Source organism: Pituophis catenifer, unplaced genomic scaffold (assembly GCF_029215685.1).
Source record: "Pituophis catenifer annectens isolate HBS135680 unplaced genomic scaffold, rPitCat1.0.hap2 SCAF_1, whole genome shotgun sequence".
In the NCBI taxonomy this organism is placed as follows: domain Eukaryota; kingdom Metazoa; phylum Chordata; class Lepidosauria; order Squamata; family Colubridae; genus Pituophis; species Pituophis catenifer.
Window position 1 is genome coordinate 203470765 of NW_027256881.1, and position 19753 is coordinate 203490517.

The window sequence follows — 19753 nt, forward strand, 5'->3', positions numbered from 1 at the left end:
TATTGAATTCTTCCCAAGGATCTGGAATAGGCAGATGTAGAAGTCTGATGGTGTTAGAGGTATTTTCGCAAGATGTAAGCTGTTCTGAGTAAAGCTGCTTTTTGCAATTGACTGATGGTGAATTTGTCAATGCTGATGGTGTTCAAGTGGTACTCCAATTGTTTTGGGATTGCACCCAAGATACCTTTGACTATTGGTACTAACTTTACTTTCTTTTGCTACAGTTATTCTATTTCTATTTGCGGGCCTTTGCATTTTGTTATCTTCTCCGGTTCTTTCTCTTCTATTCTGCTGTCTCCAGATACTGCCACATCTGTTATCCAGACTTTTTTTTTAACCTTTTTTTATCAGCAATTGTTAAGTCTGGGGTGTTATGTGGCAGGTGCCTGTCTGTTTGAAGTCTAAAGCCCCAGAGTACCTTAGCTTCTTCATTTTTTATTACTTTATCTCTTTTACGGTCTCACGAGTTCTTGCTTGCAGGCAAATGATATATTGCTTGCAGATCTTCCAATGCACCATTGTTGCTACTTCGTTGGGCCATTGTTTGTAGTCAGTCTGTACAATCTTCTTGCAGCAGCTAACCAGGCGGTCCACTGTTTTTCAGGTTCTTTGCAGAGGCAGCACTTGCTATCTGTTGCTGTCGTTTCAATTTTGGCTTTTTATGCATTTGTTCTTAAGGCTTGGTTTTGTGCAGCCAAAATTAGCCCCTCTGTCTCTTTCTTCAACTTTCCTGCTCTTAGCCATTGCCAACTCTTGTTATTATCTGCCTTCCCGGCTATTCTTTAAATGTAGTGGCCATGTAATGCTTTGTCTTCCCATGTCTACTTTCTGTTCTTCATTTGGTCTTTATTGTAGGCAAGTTTGGTCTCTCCAGTACTCAGCAGGCCTTCCTGGTATACTAGGTTCAGTGCATCTTCTTCATTATCCTTAATATATTTTTCTCGTGCCCCTTTTTCTTCTTCAATTGTCTAATGTACTTGCAAGATTCCATGCACATCCGTTTTCCTTGGTAAATAGAGTCTGTCAACATTGCTGTGTGGTTGAAGGACATGATTCATTGTCATTATTTTTCTGCTCCTTTAATTCCGCTTGAGTCTAGTCTACCATTCCAGCTGTGTATCTAATGACTGAAATTGGCCAAGTGTTTATTGTCTTGATGGTATTTCCTCCACTGAGTTTGCACTTTAAGTTCTTCTTCACTCTTCTGATATTTCTAATTTTTTTCTTGGTTTTGTTGTGCTTGATGTCAACCTGAAGGATGCCCAAGTATTTATAGTGATCATCTTCATCTAGACTCCTCATGTTATTTACATAGGACATCTTGATTCCTTCAGCTTTCACCATTTTTCCCATTTGATGGTAAGCAGGGCACATTTGTCCAGTCCAAACTCTATTGCAATATCTTAACTACCTCTGTGGACATGTTGAGCGGCAATTCTATTTCAGATGGTATTATTTCCATACAGCTTCAAGTCGTCCATGTAAAGGGCATGGGATATTATTATTAAGGTATTATTAATAGTAATAATTCAGCTAATTATCAAACTTACATATTAGTTTAATACCCAGCTGACTGGCATATGATGCAATCAACTCTCTAGACTTTTGTCTTTTTTTCCTGTGCTGCTTGTGTATATATCTCCACATAGTTTCTGACTAATGATCTGAATTTGAACTGTTTGAAGTTGATATCTCTGTTTTGAGCTTGAAACAGCTGTTTTGTGTTCAAAACAGTTGTTTTGCTCTTTAAATGGATTGTTTTGGGCCATTTTGGAATGACAGAAATAGATTCTTTCAAATAGTTATTTTGAACTCAAAACACAGCTGTTTGAATTCAAAATGGTTTGCATTCAGAACGTCTTATACATTGCCACTTACGACCTGTCTTGTATACTCTTCTGATGTCTGGCTGGCTTCTTTTTAAATTCAGATTTGCTCCTTGGCATAGTGAAAAGGGCAAGGTTTGCTTCACTCCAGCTTCAGAAGAGGCAGTAGTTACTGTCTGTTAGCAGTACAGCTTATTTCTGTGTAGGACAAGGATAAAATAAATCTGCCAAAAAGCAAATTCCTGTTAATGGAGGACTGTTGGCTAAATCAGCAACCTTGGATTGGATGAGAAAAGTCTGCAAGAACAGAGAAGTCAGAACATGTTATTGAACAGATTTGGATGGAAAACCATCTAAAAAAGCCATGCTGTCATATCTAAGCTGAAAAAAACATCTGGAATCAAATGCAAAATGGCCAGATAGGTTGACAGGAGAAAAAGCTGGGACTCTCGGATAGCAAGATGTTCAGGAAATGCTGAACAAACATTTCTAAGAAAATCAGGCCAGACTCTCTCTTTCTCTTTTTTTTTTCTTTTTACTCTATTGAACTTTGTAAAAAGCATTTATTTAGCTTTTATACTACAGTGTGCAAATGAAGTACTTGGAAGCTTTGGGCATCTGTCCCATTCACAAAAAAGCTACAACTGTAGAAGTTCCTAAAAAGAATAAAATAGCCTAGGCAAGTGACAATCATAGTGGTAGTATATCTATTAACCCTGTGCCTTTAACTTAGCACCGTACAGACATAGGCTAAAAACAGCAATTCATACTATAGCACACTCTAAACATTTCTAAAATCACCTTATAGAATAAGGAACCTCTAAAGTAAAAGAACCCTGACAGTCTACAGTATTAGGACTATTCAGAAAGAACTAAGGAAGCATTAGAATCTATTCAATTCTTGCTGTTCTTGGAATAGAATAGATGTAAGACTAAAGAAAGTTGGTAGTGTTAGTGGGAATATGTATGAAGGTACAGTAGCTGCAGAGTTAGGCTGTAAGATCCATTGTTGGAAACAAGAACAAACTTAGAGAAATGAGGAAATCACAACTTAATACGTGTGAAATCAATGTTCAGATAAGGACTAAAGCCAGCCCAGTTTTGCCCTTGCCTCTCCATTCATTTTCTTGTAATCCACTGTATTGAAAAAACCACCGAAAGGGATTGCCATCAGTGATTGACAGTAATGACTGTTCAGGGTCCTCCCACAGGCACCTAGGGTTAAGGCTTCCTCTCTAGGCATCCCACTTGCTACTACTCCATAATGTGCAATCTAGAAGGAAACACTTACTTGCATAGTGTTAATTGTGTGGTGGAGAGCATGCAAATAATGGTTGGGGCTTGTTACCCAAATGAGTTTCTTCAGCACTAAAACAAGGCAAAAATGTTCCTGAATGTGGAGAAAAAGGAAGGAATATAATTGAGGCAGGTACTGCTCTTATTCCTGTTTTTTAAAATAATTTGGAGTCCTGATACGTGAATCCAGTTTTCTTAAGCTTACTTAAAATGAATTCCAGTCAGAGGAACATAGGTGTCAATAGGCTGTGGTTGAGGTCCTATTACATGTTTTGTTTCTGAGCAAACCAGACAATTGAGTAGAACTCAAGAAATCTGCAGCAAGCAGAGAAGGGAGAGCTTGATGAGGGGATATAACACAAATTGTAAACTGTTGGGGCATAGAGTCATGTAATCCAGTAGCCAGGAATAGGACAGAAATTTGTATAATTTCATTCCAGATTTCTTGGTATTCAGTTCTCTATATGCAAGGTTAAGCGGGATTTATGCCTTTACAACAAGGAGGGAAGCACAGTGGCTATAATGGCAATAGCATTTAGGCTTATATACCACCCCACAGCACTCTCTGGGTGGTTTACAATGAAGAAGGAGGAGGAGGAGGAGGAAGAGAAGAAGGAGGAGAAGGAGAAGGAGAAGAAGAAGAGTAGTAGTTACATTTACATCCTGCTTTTCTTTGTCTATTCCTGAGATATTTCATCCAGCAACATCTGGAGAATGATGAATACCCACATTTGCTGTAATATGCAAGACTGCTTTTAAAACATTTTTTTAAAAAAGACAAATCAGTCCAGTTTGATCTATCCAGTGTTGTCTAGGGAACCAGTTTCATATAGTGAAAAGGAAGTCTAGGGCTATGCCTCCAGGGGTTTCTCCCATTCCTGAGGCACCCCATGCTCTGTTTAACAACCTGCATGTTCATTTAACAGTTCATTGGGGAGAGTAGGGATGGGGGGGGGTCATTAAGTGAGACGCTTCACCTAACGGCTGTTGCAGCATACAACTGAACATATGGTCACATCTCAAGGACTACCTTAAGCAACATAATATGGTTTAATAATGTACAGTTGAAAATCTGGGGAGGGGGGAAGGAGAAATACATTCTTTTTCTGATTATGTTACTAAACATCTGAACCATTGAAAATGATTACAAATCACTCACTTTCACGATAAAATAATTTTCAACCTAATTTGTATGCTAAAATTATATTTCTTGCTGAATTATCTTTCTGCTAAAAAGTTTCTGCGTGTTTGACTGGAAATGAGGGTCAAATAGGTATTAGTAAGGAAACTGGCTGAGAACATATTTCTGAATATCCAGCCCAAGTAATGTAATCTGAGTATAATCCTTGTCTTTATATTCTATAAAAACAACAAACCGATTTTCCTGAAAATTGATAAATTACCGGAACTCACAGATAATGGAGAAATCTCAAACAACAAAACAATTGTTCAGAACAATTTTAGCATTGTTCACTGTAGGAATGTATAGTAAAGAAATAATTACCTCTACAACATGTCCTATCATTATAAATAGCATTCAGTTCAAAGCACCACGTGAAATGCAAATTTACTGCATTGTTAATGCAAAATGGCAGCTGGAGTGGTTGGGATGATCAGACATCCCAGAATTTTTAAGCTTATGGTTTACATCATTCATATTATATTTCGAGACAGGGTTTATATAGTCTATGGGATGTTGTTTGCTGAAAATCAGCGAAGCAGGAACATTATTATTAGCTGAAAGTATTAACAACCGACTTTATGGTAGTGCTTCTACGGAGTCATTAAGTGTATTACAAGGAAAGGGAGGAACAGCTGTGTTTTAGTCAAAATAGTTCTGTTCAGTCAGCCATTCTATGATAAAATCTGAAGAAAAATGGAGCCACTAAAAGCCCACGTAAAAGTCAACAGGAAGAAAGCTAATTGCATCTCCTGGGGGAAAGAAATTCCATATATATAGTGTCACTGCCAAAAAGGACCTTTTTTTTTTTTTGTATCTGCCAGCTTCCACCCATCATGTTTGTAGCTGATACATTCCTCTTAACGTGAACTTTACAGTTCAAATTATATTTGCAGACTATTTTCAGGTATTCATTCATCATTCTATCTTCCCATACAGAAATACTTAAAAATTAAAGCATTATCAAGATTCGGTCTTTCAGAGCTTGAAGCAACCTTCCCCCACTCACTAGATTTTTTATAATAGAATTTCTTAGAATCCCTAGCCATTGACCATGTTTATGAAGTTAGATAAAAACTTCAGTTTATAGTAAACATGTTACATATTACAATTATATTATTATTATTATTATTATTATTATTATTATTATTATTATTATTAATATTTCTATGCCGCCCACTCTCCGAGGACTCTGGGCGGCTTACACCAAAGACAGTATACTAAATCGCATATTGCCCCCAACAATCTGGGTCCTCATTTTACCCACCTCGGAAGGATGGAAGGCTGAGTCAACCTTGAGTCAGTGAGATTTGATCTGCTGATCTGCTGAACTAGCAGTCAGCTGAAGTAGCTGCAGTACTGCACTCTAACCACTGCGCCACCTCGGCTTTTAACAATCGCGTAAAACATAGAATATCAGAATTGGAAGGGACTTTGGAGATCATCTAGTCCAACCCTCTACTCCTACCCTATACCATTTCAGAAAGTGGCTGTCCAGTCTCTTTTTAAAAGCCTCCAGTGATGGAACACCCACAATTTCTAAGGGCAAGATGTTCCACTGGCTAATTGTTCTCACTATCAGGAAATTCTACCTTAGTTATAGGTTGAATCCCTCTTTGATTAGTTTCCATTCGTTGTTGTCTTTGTAATTTTGATTTAAAGGACAGAAAAGGATGGATGGATAGATGGATTTGCAGTCAAACAATCTCTATTTACCTCAAACCATTTAGGTGTGAATGTAATTTATCTCGGAATATTCTTTTCAGCAGGAATCCTAGCTACTAGAACACTGTGTAGGTGGGAATCTTTGAATACAGCTGGATCCTCCTGAGGTTGTTTGAGCTGTTAGAGAACACAAATAGAATTAAGATCTGCAGAACTTGCTTACACTATAGCATGCTCACAGTTAATTCTGCAAATATTAATTTTCTTCGTCCAAGAGAATCTTGCAGAATTAACCGTGAGCATGCTATAGTGTAAGCAAGTTCTGCAGATCTTAATACCTGCCAAAGCAGCAATTACGTGTCATAGAAGTGCTTCATAATGTCACCGTTTTAATTTCGGGTATATAATCCAACAGAATACCTAGATAAACAGTATTCAGTGCATGTTGTTGTTATTAGTTGCGAAGTCGTGTCCAACCCATTGTGTCCCCATGGACAACTTTCCTCCAGGCCTTTCTGTCCTCTACCATTCCCCAGAGACCATTTAAGCTCACACCAACTGCTTCAGTGACTCCATCCAGCCACCTTATTCTCTGCCGTACCCTTATTCTTTTGCCCTCAATCGTTCCCAGCATCAGGCTCTTCTCCAGTGAGTCCTTCCTTCTCATTAAGTGGCCAAAGTATTTGAGTTTCATCTTCAGGATCTGGCCTTCTAAAGAGCAGTCAGGGTTGACCTCTAGGACTGACCGGTTTGATCGCCTTGCAGTCCAAGGGACTCGCAGGAATCTTCTCCAGCACCATAGTTCAAAGGCCTCAATTCTTTGACGCTCAGCCTTTCTTATGGTATATTCAGTGCATAGCTATATCTTATTGACATTTTTTTCAAAAGAAAGAGAAGGGGGTTTCCTCCAAATAACAGTAAAATGTGGTGTGTGGGGAATTCATTGTAATGGAGGAAGATACTGTTGGATAGGAAATGCAGTGTTACTGCCAGTCAAGAAAAAAGAAGACTGCTCTCAGGAAGAGGGCATTTATTCTGCCTATCCCTTGTTGCGTAGAGTCTCCTTGTGTAGACTGTGAATGTGTGAGCATTTAAAGCTGCAGTGCATCCTCTATCCATTAAGATTCTCCATACAGATGAGTATGATGAAAAATCAGATACAGGTAGTTCTTGACTTATGAGCGTTCATTTAGTGATTGTTCGAAGTTACAATGGCACTGAAAAAAGTGACTTATGACTGTTTTTCACACTTATGACCATTGCAGCATCCCTGTGGGTCACGTGATCAAAATTCAGGTACTTGCCAACTGGCATGTATTATGATGGTTGCAGTGTCCCATGATGTGATCTCCTTTTGTGAGCTTCTGACAAGCAAGTCAGTGGGGAAGCTGGATTTGCTTTACGACCATGTAACAACTGCAGCAATATGCTTAACAATTGTGGCAATAAGGTTATAAAATGGGGCACCGCTCACTTAATAACTGTCTTGCTTAGCAGCAGAAATGTTGGGCTCAATTGTTGGATGTAAATCAGGGACTACCTGTACCTCAACTGGTGCAGAATCTCTACAAACAGGGAAGCTCTACAGTGTATCGTCTGTATTTAGAGGGGAATGAGAGGAGCATGTTGACTAAGCAGGACTAGAATTTATAAACATACTTTCTTTGGATTAAGAACTGCTGAATTCACTGGGTTGTAATGCAAGTTGATTAAAATGATTTTTCCCCCTTTCCTTTTTGCAAGAAGAATAAAACAAAAACAGTTGCACTAGAAAGATTCTGTTTCAGCATAGGTGTATCCTGTGAATATATATATATAGCAATAGGAGCTGTTGAATTCAGTAAGACTTATGACAGAGTAAATATTACAGGTTTATACTTGCTGAATCCAGATTCCACAAACTTTCTCTCTTTGTGCACATATGCCTGTCTTGTTTTCAAAAGGGTAAATTCGATAAAAGCTAGAATATCTGAATATGAAGATAGACGACTTCTGTCTTAAAGAGTCCTGCCTTAAAACAAATGAGAAAAATTCTAACATGAATGCACTAGAGCAGTGGTTCTCAACATTTTCTTCACCACAAACCCCCTTTAAATTCCTTTTGTGGCCACGGACCATGGCCACAGACCACCAAGACTCAACTCAAGATTTAAATTTGTAACATTTCTTCAAGCCTTTGTGGACTCGCTGTGACGACATCGGAGCCCCTCCAGAGGTCCATGGACCACAGGTTGAGAACCTCTAGTCTAGAGCATTTCTCTATGCCAGTGTATAAATCCTCTATTAGTGTATATGTCTACCTTTATCGTTACATAATGTACAATTGTACAATAAACAGAAGGGGGAAAATCAGTAGTTGAAAATGTACTGAGTTGAAATGAGCATTTTCCTACAGAGAGTCCTCATTTAATGACTGGTTGTTTTATGACTATTTTATGACTTTGAAGTTCCACAGCCACAGAAAGGTGGCTGTACAGTATCCTGGCTATCATAAATTGTCTCTCCTCCTCCCTATAGTCACATGAATGCATGTGGGATGGGTCAGCTTTACAATAGGCCATGATGTTCTACATTCTTGTGACTATGATTCACTATGTTTTTTGCTGGTTTCTGCCCATTCACATGAATACATTCACTTAATGATCAATGTGTTCACTTAACAACGGTCACAAAGGAGGCCAGAAAATTATTTCTGTTTATGGGAGTGCCTCAGTTTAATAATTCCAGGATCAGTTAAGGTCGTACGTCAAGGACTACCTGTTACTCTATATTCGTCTTACTGACTTGGCTGGATGTAAAGATAATAGTCCTATTAATTCAAGAATCTGCACACATTTATGTATACTAGGTTGCTGATCTAGATAATTAAGCTAAATAAGATGGCAGTAAGACCTTTTCAGATGGTGGGAAGAATATATATCATTTTGAAATCCCGGAGACTAGTACATCAAATTAATCCTAAGGGATTTTGTTTAGCTCCTACAGAACCTTTGTTGTGCAAGTTTGCGGATGGAGGACAAAAAAAGAGACAGAATCAGAACAAATACATACAAAATGGAAGAGCATGGCACAGAGAAGGCGAGGTGAGACTTGTAAGTTCTCATTTCAACCTTTTAATGTTTATGTGTTTGTAGATTAATAAAGTAATGCAATATTACCTTGTTTTACCATCCCTATGTATTGTGCAATAGGGTTTTACAATTCTGTGCTATTTGCCTTCTTGATAATATAAACATTGAAATTAAAATCATAAATATGCAATCCCTTTTTAGGAATGTTTTATTTTATTTTAATTTTGTTGAAAACGGTCTACTGCTTTGTGACTAAGAGTCGAATCAGTAAGAACAATAAACAAAATGCAATAGAATCAAAATTGCACGTCAGCAAAGGGAGGAAATGGCAATCAAATACATTTAATCGAATCAAAGCGTAACCTAATCACAGCACTGTGAAGCAGAATAGTCTCCAAGTCAGGTCAGAAAAGCAAGGAGCATTGACACACACCTCCAAAGTTTCATAAACGTTTGAAGGCTCTTCGTATTTTAGTGAGTTGGTGCCTCTCAAGGGAAGGAGCTCCAACTATTGCTATTCTTGAAAATACCCTCTTTCCTTGCACACATGTGCAGTCCATATTGTGTGGTTTAACAGCTCAGCTACATTCTGGCACATGGTTATATGAGCACATTTCTATCATGAGTCAGCATATCCTGAAGAGTTCGGCAAATAACAAGAGATATAGTAGCTGAGATTTGCATTGGGCTATCAAAGCATGCTTGTGGAAAGTCAGGGCAGTGCAGTGGTGCATTGCAAATACTCTCATTGGGGGATATGCGGCTGAGTGCCAAAGCTAAATTAACATGAAAACATGTTTTGATTGGAACTCTGTTTCATTGTATAAGTACTGGAACTCCTAAATACTTTACTTTTTGTATATCAATTATGGTAAAAAAACATTTCTTGAAATATTCTGCTGTCATTGTATCATTTTTTATTAATTCAAATTGATGGGCTGGGGTTAATGTTTCAATTGGGTTACTAACCATTGCTTATTGATGATTAATTGCTCCTTTTCCTAAAGGCTGGGATGACACTCACTTACGATCCAACTACAGCTGCTTTACAAAACGGGTATGTAAATTAAGCACTTAATAAATGCAGTTGATTTTCCTGTATCTTTTAAAAAGTTAATAATGAAGATATATGTATTTTCTAGATTTTACCCCTCACCATACAGTATTGCAACAAACAGAATGATCACTCAAACATCTATCACGCCATATATAGCTTCTCCAGTTTCTACATACCAGGTGTGTATTTCAAGGTTAGCAGAATTAACAGTAGAATTATGTTTTCTTTGTAAGTGGCTCATCTGCATCACACATATTGAAAAGCTTTACCAAATCTGAGCATATCTAGATGAGGAACCCTCAGTTCTCAAATTCCCTCAAAGCCCATTGATAAGAGCTATAGAAATTAAAGATTATCCATCTGGAAGGAAAACAGGTTGAGGAAAGCTGGTGTAGAATGCCAAAGGTAATGCAGTACTACATTGAACAGCTTTAGTGTAAATTTCACAAAAAAATTCGCTCCTTGGCTTCCTGTGGTATAGAAATTGATAGGTGCATTAGGGGGGCATAAAAGCTTCTGTCACTTAAAATATTGCTTTAAAAAATGCATTGTGTTTGAGGGAACTTTGAAAACCTCAGATTGTTTATCAAATTTGCCAAAAGAGAACAGGCCTGCCCCCAAAAAGCTTGCTTACTCACTACGAGAGTAAAGAATCTCCCTAAAATTGTATGTTAGTACATTTTATAGGAAAGATCCCTGGAGTGCTTATAGATTATTTTGTAAGCCTTCAAGTAGATTTCCTGTTTACTTCCTTTCTATTTAGTGCAGGATCTGACAAAACATTGGGAGATAAACCCAAGGAACCTTCTTAAGGGCTGAGGAAGAGAGTGAGCAATGTCATACTTTCTTTAACCCCACATCTCTCTTGGGAAGGTTGTGTAAGATCAGACTCCAGAGACTGTGCTAGCTTCACTGGTTTACAAGAGGGAAAGAAAGAAGAAAACAAAAACAGTGTTACTGAGAATGGCTAAGCAACCGCCTTTTCCTCTTGCCATCAGAGAGTGAAATTGGCTTGGTTAAGGGCAAAGGAACTCTTAGCCAGTGTGGGATCCCTGCCCAGTCCCGTGGCTCTGCTCAGGGTATTGATTGGTGAATGCCCAGTGTGCTTGGGAGGAAGGCCCTGCCAGACAGGAAGGCTGGGGGAAATCAATCCCACATTCTACTGAAGGGGGTGGGGGTAGGGGTTAATAGCTTTTGCAGACTTCACTGGCTGCTACTTCTGAGTCCTCCTCCAGATGGAGCTTTTGAGCAAGGGGTGTGGATAAATGGCTCTGGTTCTCCCTCATTCAAAACTAGACTTGAAGATAATACACGCGTATGTAGAGAATAAAGAGGTGGTTGTGGAATTGCTTTTCTTTACAGCCTGCTGTGTGTATGCACTACATGTTCATAAAGGCCAACTTAATTTGTACCCGTGTTTATCCAAACAAGATATGAACCTGTGGAACTTGCCATTCTGAATCTTTCAGTATGCTGTCTTACAGTTCACTGAAAAAGAAGATGGAGGTATCAACACCTAGCAGTCATTATAGAATTAAGACATTCATAGGCAACACATTTATTTTAGGTAGAAACCTTTCAAGGTTTTTTTTTTTCTCTCAAAATGTCCGGATGATTCTTATCAGAGCCGAGGTAGACCTTCCTCCAGTTCTACCTTTGTCTGATTAAGTTCTATTAACTTCCTTTCATCCAGAGTATTCATCCTAAATGTAAGTCATATTTACAATGAACTTCTAAAGTTAACTGCAGTCCGAGTTTGACAACGCTCAGTCTCAAGAAATAACCTCCTCTACTGTAAATCCCAATTGGTCTTTTTTAAAAAAAAAAAAAAAAAGGAAACAGATGTTACCGCTTAGCCAGACCCCTCCCTCGGCTTGGTGTCTGTGAAAGCTCTGCTGAGGAGATCACATCCTGTACTCTTGCAATGTCAGATCGGGATTGCTGGTATTCAGCTTTCTGCTTATGGTTAAAAAAAAGGGAGGAATTGTTTACAGCTTAATCATTTGTAGCATTTGAAGGTCCTACACTAATACATTTTGGGTAGAGGGGATTATGGTGTCTTCTAAGTGAAGGGTAGTGTGAATTAACACAGTCTTCCAGGTTGTCCTATATTGGCTCTGGAATTTTCACCTCTTGCAGCCAACATATAAATCAACTAAAGCCCATTTCCAACCTTGAGGCTTCAGAAGATGGTCAAGTGCAGTGCAAATTTAGGATGATAGCTGTCATCCAACAATATTTGTGAATTTAGCATTATTGGAAGCTACAGAGTTGAAGATACACTGAACATTCTATAAGCTATTCATAATTAATACAAATTTGTTAAAAGTGGTTTCTGTTTTATTTTCCAGGTGCAGAGTCCCTCCTGGATGCAGCCTCAACCATATATAATGCAGCATCCTGTAAGCATGCACTGTTTCTCTTAATGTTGCTCTGACTCTGTTCTTGGAATGGGAATGGAGAGAATGGGAATTGTTCCTATTTTTATGGGTTTATATAGTCAGAGCTGGACTATATAAACCCATATAGCTATATTCTATAGCAGGCACAACCTCCTGCATACACTAAACAACCATCCAGAGTTGCTGTGAATCGGGCATCAATCTAATATAACATTATATAATCCATCACTATTGATAAATTTCATTTTTGCCCTCTCATCTAAATAACCAAGTGACTGTTGGATCAATTCTATCCACCTCTGTTGAAACAAAATAATATCTGTAAATGGGAAGCAAAGATGGAAAGCTGTAAAACTGGGATGAAAACCTATGAGTCCTGTATACTGCCTGGAAGATACTAGAGTGATTTATCATGGGTTATATACCTGAAAGGCACTAACTTGGGGATGGCTATAAATACATACATAGATGCACAAACGTGTGTGTGTGTGTGCGTGCGTGCTCATATCTTTAGATACACAGTTCCTGACAGGAAATCCTAGAATCTATCACTTCTGAAGCTTAGAAGTTCACTTAGGAAATGTATTGTGCTCACTTCTCCCACTGAATTTAGTTTAGAGAAACTTGAAGTCTATATTTGGGGCTGGGTGATGTCTGTACATCCATATATGGAGCCCATTATAAATACTTCACTAACTGCCCTGGTAAAATAACTTGACCAGAAATATTCTTACATATAGAACAAACTAACCATACTGGATTAGACTAATGTTCCATTTAATCCAGCTTCTTGTTTCCTGCATGCTGCAAAGAGTTATTTGGCTTAGATGGTCCCTTCCAATTCTGTACTGGACAGACAGATGTTTCTGGGAACATTTTTCCTCCTAGAGAGCTTCACCAGTGAAATGGAGCCAGTGACCATAACATCCATTTTGTTTTTTGTTTAAGGAGAGGGGAGAACTGGAGTTTGTGCAAAGTGGAATTCTCAACTATTGCAGTAACAAGATCCATATGTTTTACCTAGAAAAAAATGGCCCTTTATAGAGGTTAGAAAACACTCAGGAAATGCCATGAAGGTGACATTTTTCTATGGCTGAGGAATTGAAAGATTCCCCCTTCTAAAGCATTCAGTAGAATCCCACATATTTACTTAAATTGTGATAATCTTGCCTTAAATTGTAATAATCTTGCAATGAACAACAATTTCATAATTATATGAATTTCATAATATTCATCTTCCAGCATCTCTTTTCTCAACCAGTCATTTCAGAAACCAGGTGTGCCATTTTAATAAAGATTTTAAATTTCTTTATTTCTTTTGTTTGTATCCTGCCTTTATTATTTGCACAAATAAGTCAAGGCAAGAACATTGCCTTCCTTCTCCTATTTTCCACACAATGACAACCCTGTGAGGTGAAGTAAGCTAAGAGAGAATGACTAGCCCAAGTTCAAAATGTATCATACTGAAACAGTCCTGACCCAAAACCTTTTATTTTCTATAAAAATGTGCAACCTTTTTAGAAGAGAATGAAAAATCCACATTAGGAAGTGTTTTAAACCTGTCTCTTTCATTCCGATAGGGGGCTGTATTAACTCCTTCCATGGAGCACACCATGTCTTTGCAGCCGGCGTCAATGATAAGTCCACTGACCCAACAGATGAGCCACCTTTCATTGGGCAGCACTGGAACAGTACGTAGCCAATTCCAATAAGCTCTGGTTAATAACCACTGTGAAAGTTAGTTTTCTGTTTTATGGCATTTTCACTACCTAGTAAGAGTACATCCACTAGAAACCCTGTCCATTCATAAAATCCCTAAAGTTTACCATTGTAATTTTTTTCAAGAGAAGAACATGGACATTCGCAGATTTGAAGGGTGAATATAGCTGCTTTTCTTCCCATATTTCTCCAAAATACATGATCTTAACACTTGATACCAGTAGTGTCAACATGCATTGTGAATGAGCTCTTGAATCTACTATGATTTATTCATCTCTTATCTGCCAACAAGAACTTGCATTGCTAGATGAAATGTCTTACAAAGAAAAAAGCGAAAACGTTGTTGCCAGTGACTTGGTTAAAATGATTTTGGAAACACTTGATGTCTTTCTCCATGACATTAAAGCAAAAAAAAAAACTAAAACCACACTTTTACAGGTAGTTCTTGGTTTATGACCACAAGTGAGCCCAAAATTTCTGTTGTTAAGTGAGACATTTGTTAAGTGAGTGTTGCCCCATTTTACGACTTTTCTTGTCACAGTTGTTAAGTGATTCACTGCAGTGGATAAGTTAATAACCTGGTTGTTAAGTGAATCTGGCTTCCCCATTGCCTTTCCTTGTCAGAAGGTCACAAAAGGTGAGCACATGACCCTGGGACACAGTAAAGGTCATAAATATGAATCAGTTGCCAGGCATCTGAATTTTGATTACATGATCATGGGTCATAACTATAAAAAATGGTCATAAATCACTTTTTTCAATGCTGTTGTAATTTTGAGTCATCACTAAACAAACTGTTGTAAGTGAAGGACTACCTGTATTTTTTTTTAATAATCTGAGAGCATGCATTCTTTTTCTGTAATAGCAATAGCACTTTGACTTATATACCGCTTCATAGTGCTTTGCAGCCCTCTCTAAGCAGATTACAGAGTCAGCATATTGCCCTCAACAATCTGGGTTCTCATTTTACCCACCTCAGAAGGATGGAAGGCTGAGTCAACCTTGAGCCTGGTGAGAATCGAACTGCTGGTAGTTGGCAGTCAGCAGAATTAGCCTGCATTCTAACCACTGTACTACCACAGCTCTGTAAGCTGCCTACAGAGTCACAGGGAATGAATTGGGTGGCCATATAAATTTTCTTAATTATTAAATAAATACCTTCACTGGCTAAATTTATCATAGTTTATCTTAATAAGTTATAACAAGTTTCCTACATTACTCCATCCTCTCCATCACACATTTGGATGAAAGCTGTTTCTACTTTCAAATACACTATGTTTTGTTTGGAATTATTAAACCTACATTAATCATGGTTTGCTATTTCAACTATGATTGATTGATTATTTATTGATTGATGATTGATTTGATTTGATATTTATACCGCCCTTCTCCAGAAGGACTCAGGGTGGTGAACAGCCAAGGTAAAAACAGCATACAAAATTTTAAACAATTTTAAAAGATATTAAATAGTTTCGGCCCACAATTTAAAAACACCCCAATAAAATTAATTACGAATTAAAACCGAAAGATGGGATCAAGCCAGCCCGGCTAGATGAAATAAATGAGTTTTAAGGGCCCGACAAAAAGTCCGGAGATCCGGGATTATACGTATCTCTGGGGGTAGGTTGTTCCAAAGGGCGAGTGCCGCCACAGAGAAGGCTCTCCCCCTGAGGGTCGCCAGCCGACATTGTCTGGCCGACGGCACTCTGAGGAAGCCCTCTCTGTGCGAGTGTACTGGCCGGTGGGAGGCTATTGGCGGCAGAAGGCGGTCTCATAGATACTCAGGCCCTAAGCCATGGAGCACTTTAAAGGTAGTCACCAACACCTTGAAGTGCACCCAGAAGACCACCGGAAGCCAGTGCAGCTCGCGCAGGAGGGGTGTCACATGGGAGCGCCCTGTCGCTCCCATAATCCCCCGCGCGGCCGCATTCTGGACTAGTTGGAGCGTCCGGGTGCACCCCAAGGGGAGCCCCATGTAGAGAGCATTGCAATAGTCCAGGCGGGAAGTGACGAGTGCTTGAGTGACCGTGCGTAAGGAGTCCCGATACAGAAAGGGACGCAACTGGCGTTTCAGGTGAACCTGAATCATAGCTAAGCAAAAACAGAAGAGAACTCTTCCAAGCAAGTTGTGGTGGACATAATATTTATTGGGCCTTATATCTCAGATGGTAACATGATGTGCTTATATGTAAAGATGCTAACATGCTTGTCTGTGCTCCATTGAACTGAATATATTATCTGCCTTTTTTGTAGTACATGCCTGCCACAACAGCTATGCAAGGAGCTTATATTCCCCAGTATACACATGTTCCCACTGCAGCTGTTCCAGTTGAGGTGAGAAAATCTTTACTAGTCAAATCTTTACTATATTATTGGTGTGAATTCTTGGTTGTTGTTGTTTTTGCTACTTTTATTGATGCATCATATTTTTAAATGGTATTTAGGCATTTTATGTTTTTAACTGTACTTTGCCTTGAGTTACTCTGTGAGTGAGATGGGTGGTGCCTAAATTTGACAAACAAATAAAATGAAAATTCTACATATGCCTTCTTAAGAATTTGATTAATAGAGTGGGATAAAAGCAACTATGGTGAGTGTGTGTGTGTGTGTGTGTTTGTTGATGTGCTTTCATGCACAGTCTTCGTAGAGAACCAGTGATGCAGAGTCTTTTAAGAAATATGCCCAGCTGTAATACATAATACTACAGGGAGTCCTTGATTTACAACCACAATTGAGCCCAAAATTTCTGTTGCTAAGCAAGACATTTGTTAAGTGAGTTTTGCCTCATTTTATGACCCTTCTTGCTACGGTTGTTAAGTGAATCACTGCAATTGTTAAATTAGTAGCACAGTTGTTAAGTGAATCTGGCTTCTCCGTTGACTTTGCTTGTCAGAAAGTCGCAAAAGTTGATCACATGATCCTGGCACACTGCAACTGTTATAAATATGAGTCAGTTGTCTGGATTTTGATCATATGACCATGGGATGCTGCAATGGTCGTAAGCGTGAAAAACAGTCATGTCCCTTTTTTTTCAGTGTTGTGACTTTGAAGGGTCATTAAATGAACTGTTCTAGGTCAAGGACTAACTGTACATGATGTCGCAAATTTTAGAAACTGTCTTGATGTATTTTCTTATAAAATATGCTCCATAACTCAATTTGAAGAAATAATTAGAATACCTTTCATACTATAGCTGGTGATATTTTTTAACAGGAGGCCAGTGGTCAGCAGCAAGTTACAGTAGAAACATCCAGTGATCATTCTCCATACACTTATCAGCAAAACAAGTAATTGTGAGGTAAAATTGTTATCATGTCTCTTCAAAAGTATAAAAAATATTTTCTCATCCCAAAATAGAAAGAACTGCTAATGCTAATAATTTTATGAAGCCAGTGGGAAATAATGCTGAATTTGGTACCCTGAATGTTTTCTCAGTTCCTACAATAAAATAACAAAAGTTGTCTGCTACAACCATGAACTTGTCAAGGAAGTTTCCTTCTGTTGATTATAGAAAAATACATTTCTTGTAGTAAATTTTTATTAGGTTGCTTAGGATACTGACCTCTAGAATATCTATAAATAGAGACCCATTCTTATAAAGCCATATTTTGATATTTGAATTTGAGAATTTCCTTGGATTTTTAACTTGACTTCCAATTAACTTTTTAGGAAAATACATCTAAGAATTACCCTAAGTATTATGTTTTAATTTTGCAAGATGTCTTGCCCTCTACCTGAAATTGGGATAAATGTTTTTTTTACATATTTGGGAAAAAGAAGCTCAATGCTTCTGTTTAGTCCACATAAATAATATGAGATATTGTTATCAGATCTCATATCTATTTAGAAATGGTAATATCAAATGTAGATTACATGCATCAACTAAACCATGGCTTGTATCACCAATTTGGGAATTCTTTTTTAGTCATTCTTATCTCTGTGAACTGTGTTATGAAGGCCTGGAAATGCCAGGGAAACTACCAAAAGCATGTCCTTTTTTGGCATATCAAATCACTTCACAGGTCTACTTTGTAAACCAGTAATAAGCCCTTGTTTAAGCTGATATACTTCCTTAAAATGAACAATAGCATATTCATTGCCCTTCATTCATACATAACTTTGGGCAAAGTGTCAACTAAGCTCCACATAGAAGATTTTCTCCCTTTAAGTTAATAACCTCAGTAAATTCCTACAGCAGGCTACTTATTAGGAATGAGGTACTTGGGAATGAAATGTATTTTTACTCTTTTTTTCCCCCAGGTATGTTGGTGGTGACCTTGCCTAGAGAAGGATGCAAAGGCTGAAACAATCATGGATTTTACTGATCAATTGTGCTTTAGAAATTATTGACAGTTTTGCACAGGTTCTTGAAAACGTTATTTATAATGAAATCAACTGAAACTATTTTTGCTATAAGTTCTATAAGGTGCATAAAGAAAAAGAAAAAAAAGATCTTAAAATTCATCCTAGTAGCTGTTCCCTTTCCCCTCCCCCCTCGAACAGGTTTATTTTAGTAAGAAATTTTTTATCAAGTGTTATGACGCAAAAAAAAAAGAAAAAAGAAAAAAAGGAAAAAAAAACCTTTAAAAATAATTCCGGTCACGCACAGCTCAAAATGGAGACATATCCATGTGCATGACAGAATCCGTCTCTTGGTTTATTTTTATTTTGTTTTAACTTTTTAAAAAAAAAATGTATAATTTTTTTTGAAGTTTAAATTAGTAAAACATCCATGCTGATGTTCTGTGCTTGCTGTGTGAGTCTCGCTCTAGTGCAGTGTTGCAATTGTAGGGTCTGTTTTCATAGCTTTCAGTTTTTGTTTTTGTTTTCTTTAAAAGTAGTCTGAAGTGTCTCATCTTTTTTCTATCAATTCCAATTTGCCTTAACTCTTTTAATGCTGTAGCTGTTTCAGTACGTAGTCCAAACTAATGGTGTAGAATGCTTTTGACCAAAGCTGGTCTATTATGCCTTGTAAAACAGCAGGATAGGGCTTTTAAGAGGTAGTCGATAAAAATTGCTGAAAAATCTGGCTTTTTAAAAATGTGTAGTAAGTGTTTTTAATGATTTTTTTTTCCTCACATAATAATGTAAGGTTGTGAAATGCAAGATTGGGGAATAGGGAAATGTTTTGTGTGAAACACATTTTTCTGACTGGGGAAATTTTAATAGAATAAATCGTTTGTAAGGCCTTATGCCAATTAGTTTTCCTCTGCTAGTTAGGAACTCTGCTGTATGATGCAATGTAAAAAAAAAAAAACTTTTTGCCTTTTTTTCCAGAAGCTAATTATGTTTTTAGTTGTAGGGTGGGGGAGTTTGGGTGGGGGAGGGGGAGGGTATCTGCCGAATGTTTCTGTCCTTTCTAGTAATGATAATGCTTAAGAACAATGCTGTACTGAGACCTAGCAAATAGAAGCATTTGCTTTTACAGCAAAGGCAAAAGCTAAAAGACTTTTTTCAAAATATAAGCTGAGATTTAAGTAGAAAACGAATGAGATTGGGTACTCGCTCTCTATATTAGGTAAATAAAGACTTGGCAC

The 19753-nt window shown here is 37.9% G+C and overlaps 1 protein-coding gene across 7 annotated transcripts in view; it reads left to right on the plus strand.

The window, feature by feature from the left end:
• RBMS1 (RNA binding motif single stranded interacting protein 1) overlaps nucleotides 1–19490 on the plus strand; it is a 180557-nt gene extending 161067 nt beyond the window's left edge. For 5 of the 7 annotated variants that reach the window (XM_070939284.1, XM_070939426.1, XM_070939132.1 and 2 more), the window contains 8 exons: nucleotides 8944–9059; nucleotides 10046–10095; nucleotides 10181–10274; nucleotides 12447–12497; nucleotides 14078–14188; nucleotides 16470–16550; nucleotides 17430–17514; nucleotides 18477–19490. In XM_070939284.1, the coding sequence (XP_070795385.1) occupies nucleotides 8944–9059; nucleotides 10046–10095; nucleotides 10181–10274; nucleotides 12447–12497; nucleotides 14078–14188; nucleotides 16470–16550; nucleotides 17430–17507 (581 nt within the window). In that variant the 3' untranslated portion in view covers nucleotides 17508–17514; nucleotides 18477–19490. The remainder of the gene's footprint in view (nucleotides 1–8943; nucleotides 9060–10045; nucleotides 10096–10180; nucleotides 10275–12446; nucleotides 12498–14077; nucleotides 14189–16469; nucleotides 16551–17429; nucleotides 17515–18476) is intronic. The other 2 variants (XM_070939207.1, XM_070939093.1) reach the window with 1 other exon arrangement.
• Nucleotides 19491–19753: the final 263 nt, after the last annotated feature.